This window comes from Nicotiana attenuata, chromosome 11, assembly GCF_001879085.1.
Source record: "Nicotiana attenuata strain UT chromosome 11, NIATTr2, whole genome shotgun sequence".
Taxonomy (NCBI): domain Eukaryota; kingdom Viridiplantae; phylum Streptophyta; class Magnoliopsida; order Solanales; family Solanaceae; genus Nicotiana; species Nicotiana attenuata.
The window spans coordinates 14,780,236-14,785,395 of NC_031999.1; the positions used below are offsets into that span (position 1 = coordinate 14,780,236).

At 35.0% G+C, this 5,160-nt stretch overlaps 1 protein-coding gene across 1 annotated transcript; it reads left to right on the forward strand.

Moving 5' to 3' along the window:
- LOC109234159 (tubby-like F-box protein 3) lies at nucleotides 922–4,429 on the forward strand. The gene is made up of 6 exons (XM_019400026.1): nucleotides 922–1,776; nucleotides 2,331–2,418; nucleotides 2,578–2,707; nucleotides 2,788–2,967; nucleotides 3,118–3,600; nucleotides 4,028–4,429. Exons 1-5 carry the CDS (start codon nucleotides 1,477–1,479, stop codon nucleotides 3,587–3,589), a joined length of 1,170 nt encoding a protein of 389 aa, XP_019255571.1. The 5' UTR covers nucleotides 922–1,476; the 3' UTR covers nucleotides 3,590–3,600; nucleotides 4,028–4,429.

Sequence of the window (5,160 nt, forward strand, 5' to 3'; positions counted from 1 at the left end):
CTGTTTTATTTTTTTCTCCTAATTTGCTTTTAACTCAATTCTACTTAGCTGAGCTCCTTTGGTTTGCCTTCTTCTGTCTCGCTCCTTTGTTCTGCTTTCTTAAGGTGTTTTGCCTTCCTCTGTTTTGTTTCTTAAAATTATTTTTATGCATACTTTTTGATAAATTTAATTTTTAAACAATTAAGGGTATTAGTAAACTTATCAGTTACACTATAGTAAGATATAATCAAACCAAACAGCAAAATATTATTTAACAATAACAAACAATACAATCTCTCCAAACATTGTATTCATAAAACGATACGATACAATACGATACATTACAATACAATACATTATAGAACGATGGGGAACAATGATCCAAACAGAGTGTAAGTTTTATTATATCGTATTGTAAAATTCATCGTTACGTAACGACGAAAATTGTCCCTCTATGGAATGACAAATTTGGTGTGGTAGCATAGTTACCTTACCATTTTTCTTTCATATTGTCCTTCCTTGTTATTAAATAATCATATTTTGTTCTTTACCCTATTTTTTTTATACAATTATTTTATTCCACATCCTATTTTTTCTTAGTAATATTGCACGTTTATTTTTCATATTATTGGTGCGTGATACCATAAAACAACGACAAACAATATAATTTATAAAATAACGGCAAATAATATAATTTATTCAAACATTATATTCATCAAATAATATAATACAATACAATACAATATGATATACTATGAAACGACATATAGCAACAATCCAAACAAGAATATCACTATTAAAAGCTTTTTATTTTCTTACTCCTACTAAATACTCAGAAAAAAAAAAAAAAAACACGCAGAAGGAAGTGTGGGACCACTCAAGCAATGATTCACTTATCTATCTAACTAGCACTCTCTCGACAACATCCCCTACTTAGCAGTATATTTATCCTACTTTTTTCCAGAAAACAATAAAAATACAGTAGTTTCTTCTTTACACACATCTACTTCCTCTTTTCTTCTTCCTCCACCTCTTTTTCTTACTACAAACCTAATCTTAAACACATAATTATACTCCATTATTATTCATTTTCACCTTCCAAATTACCTTCTTTCATTTTTATTTATTCCCATCACTTCAAGATTCAGCAATTCCTCATTTTTTTCAGTTTTATTCAAACCCCATCTGGTTTCTTGGGTTTTTTTTGGGTTCAATTTCGTGTGTTAATGCATATATCAGCTTTTTTGGAGATGGGTCTTGAGCATAGACATAAATGAGTGGTAAATATTAGATCTTTTTGGTGTTTGGTGATTAAAGTTTTGATCTTTTTGGTTTTTGGTGAATCTTGGGTTTCAGATCTAGATTTAAGTTACATTTAGATTTTGCAATTTTAGTGTTAAATTTATGAAATTTTGTGAGATGGGTCTGTTATTGTTGATGTTGTAAGGCTTGTTTGAGAATATTTTGTTTTGTTTTGTTTATATTTTGGGGGTTGGGATGAAGTGGGGTTATGGGTCAAAATCAAGATGTCGGCACAGCTCAGTTGTAGCTGTGGCAGAGGAAACAGAAGGGATCGAGATTGATGAAGAGTTTATAGAAAGCTATTGGGCTAATTTGCCTTCAGAGTTATTAAGAGAAGTTCTTAAAAGGATTGAGGATATAGAATCTAAATGGCCTTTAAGAAAAAATGTTGTGGCTTGTGCTGGAGTTTGTAGGAGCTGGAGAGAGATTATGAAGGAATTGGTAAAGACCCCTGAAGTTTCTGCCAAATTAACTTTCCCAATTTCAGTTAAGCAGGTAAAAGAAAAAAAATTCCCACTTCAATTCATTGAGGATGTGTTAATTATGTTGATTTGATTTGGAGTTTTCTTGTTTCTTTAAGTGGTAATACAGCTTCATTTCTTCAAGGCTTAGATTTGTTACATATTTGTTTATAGCTTAATCTGAAGGCATATATTGAAATTCAAGATTAGCTTGGCTTGATTGGCTTATTAGGAAGCTTGTGAAATGCTATATGTTACCAACTATTTGGTTCATCTTCCATGTTTTTGGTTGTATCTATTCTAGCTTCTCCACAATTATATGCTTAATCACCTTTTTCTTCTTTCTAAACAGCTTCTTCCAAGTTTTATTGTTATGCGAAAATGATGATTTTTATACTGGATACAAAATTATACTGTCAAATTTTGGTGTAATTTCGGAAAAACAAGGTCATCCCTCCGACGAATGATAGTAAGAAAGTAATGAAATTTTAAAGTTCCTCATCAGAAGTTACATATCAACTATGAAGTTTGTTATTACTTTTATCTTTGATTTTGTGTGTTCTTGAAAGTATTTCCCTGTTTTTGCAGCCTGGTCCACGAGAGACGCTCCTTCAGTGCTTTATAAAGCGAAACCAGGCAACACAAACATATCATCTTTACCTCAGTTTGACTCAAGGTGAGCATTCACTCTTTCAGAATACGGGTCTTCAATTTATTGAAATTCATCTTTTCGAGCAAGGGGTTGTGTGGAGGGAAGCATGATTATGTTCAGCTAGAATTGCATCTTCAAGTTTGGAAGCACCTGACATTTTGTTTCATCTGTTTATTGTGGCAGCATTGGCTGATGATGGCAAGTTTCTTCTTGCTGCTCGGAAATACAGGAGGCCGACCTGCACTGACTACATTATATCATTGGATGCGGATGAAATGTCAAAGGGAGGTGGAACTTGTATCGGGAAACTAAGGTATGGCTTGCTTTTTGTGTTGATGTGGTGAATGATAATGCTTAGATGGTGTTTAACGAGTCATTTTTCTTTTGGCTTAGATCAAATTTCCTTGGAACCAAGTTCACCGTGTATGATGCTATTCTACCTTATGCTGGAGCCAAAATGGTGAAGAGCCGTTCCACTAGGCTTGTGGGCTCAAAACAAATGAATCCTAGAGCGCCCGCTGGAAACTATGAAGTTGCTCATATTTCGTACGAGTTGAATGTACTTGGAGCCAGGTAAGGCTTTGCTTTTCTTGCAAAAGCTTGGAAGAGACTTCTAATAACTACTCTTCTTCACATTATGGACTAAAATATTATTATTGGCAATAATACATTGGTCAGTATTGGACGGTTAATGATAGGTCATTCATCTTATGTAACTAGCAGGGGTCCGAGAAGAATGCATTGTGTAATGGATGCTATCCCGGCTTCTTCCATTAAACCTGGTGGTGTAGCTCCAACACAGGTTGATTTTCCAATGGGCAATAGTGATTCCTCACTTCCACTTCGGTTTCTTCGATCCAAATCAAATCACACGGAGAAGTCGTTATCTGGACCTTTAGAAACTCAAAGAGAAGGTTCACTTGTTCTGAAAAATAAGGCTCCCAGATGGCATGAGCAGCTCCAGTGCTGGTGTTTGAACTTTCATGGTCGAGTAACTGTCGCCTCGGTGAAGAACTTTCAGTTGGTGGCTTCTCCGGAGAATGGCGTGGCTGGACCGGAACACGAGAAGGTTATTCTGCAGTTTGGCAAAGTAGGGAAGGACGTGTTTACGATGGATTACCGCTACCCACTATCAGCATTCCAGGCATTCGCTATATGCCTTAGCAGCTTTGACACTAAAATTGCTTGTGAATGACTGTCTTGAAGGTTTGGCTCTACCTCTTTCCTTGCAAGAGTTCAAATTTTCAAACATATCATTTACTCCGTAGTCTTTGGCAATTGTCAATAGAACAAGGTCTTGCTTTCATGTTAATAAAGTTGAGGAGTCAACTTTTATAAGATTATTGTGCTAACTTTGTCACTTGCATCGGCTATGCAACTTCGGAAAAGAAGTTCATAGTAATTGTGGCTTAACTTTCTCGGTGTTTTCTACTTGAGATGGTTTACGACATATAACCAAAGATTAGAACAGATAAAAGTTTTCACACGGACATACCGTTGTATAATAGTTCAAGTATCTTAGCATGTCTCACATAACGTTGCGTTAGCCATACTAGTACCGAGTTGTTATTACCTTCAATATGTACTTTTGGCTTCTAAATTTCGACTTTGCATTTGTTTATGCTTTAATTAGGGGGGCGTATTGCGTGGAACTGCAATAATTTCAGTGGGCAATTGATCGAATGGGAAGCACAAGAATGGTGAATAATGCAAATAAGATGCTAAAGCTGATTATCATATTTCATACTGTAACTTCTCGGATGTTAGCACAAAAGACAGGACAGAAACTAAAGAACCAAAGAATGTTGCAGCTACAGACTAGAAAAAAGCATGTTACTCTAAACATCTTCTGTACATTTCGTTTGTTTTGTGTACATAATTACTTAAATCACCTTTTTTCTTTGAGAAATCTTCATTATTGTTGTTGCCATTTGAACTTCATCTCCTTCCTTACCTCTCTTTCTATATCTTTTATACTATCTTTTTGTGTTTATCATAATTCGACGGCAAGTAATTTGCTGCTTGGAACTGAAAACAACGTTTCATTTGTCTATTAAGTTTCAAAGAACTTTCTTCATATTATCAAGATTTTGTGTCTTGTCGATATTTAAAGGTAGCTTGGTGCATGGAGCATTTCGTATTCAGGGTCTGGGGAAGGGTTGCACCCAAAGAAGTGTGATGTAGGCAGCATATCCTGATGCAAGTATTAATGGTTGATTCCACGGCTCTATAAAGTCAGAAAATGTATTCGTTACTAGACTATAATTGTGACAGTGGGCGGAGCTAGAATCTGAAGTTTCTGGGTCCAGGATTTTAGCCATTTGAAGTTATTTGGTACAAAATTAATAATTTGAACATATTAAATAAATTTCTTAAGACTAATATAGAGTTTGGATCAAAGTTATTGAGTTCGATCAAACCTGCGCCTCGTCTCTGACAGTGGGCTAAAAAAGATTGTGATATACTGGAGTATGTAGACTCAACGCTATGCATTTCTGAAATTGAAAATTGACAGATTCTAGTTCCTTTCTGGATAAAACCAGAGAATCAATTGGTGGGACTATAATATTCTCCAGTAGCGCACTCGCTATAAAATTTCTGACCACCAAATGGTTTCTCTACCTTAACGTCTCTATTAGCTAAATTCTTTTTTTCTTATCGAATTTAAACTTACGTATTCGTGCTACTCACAAACCGACACGAAGAAATCTCATATACAGATGAATGTGAATCTATTCGATATACCTTCAATTATATCTACAAGTT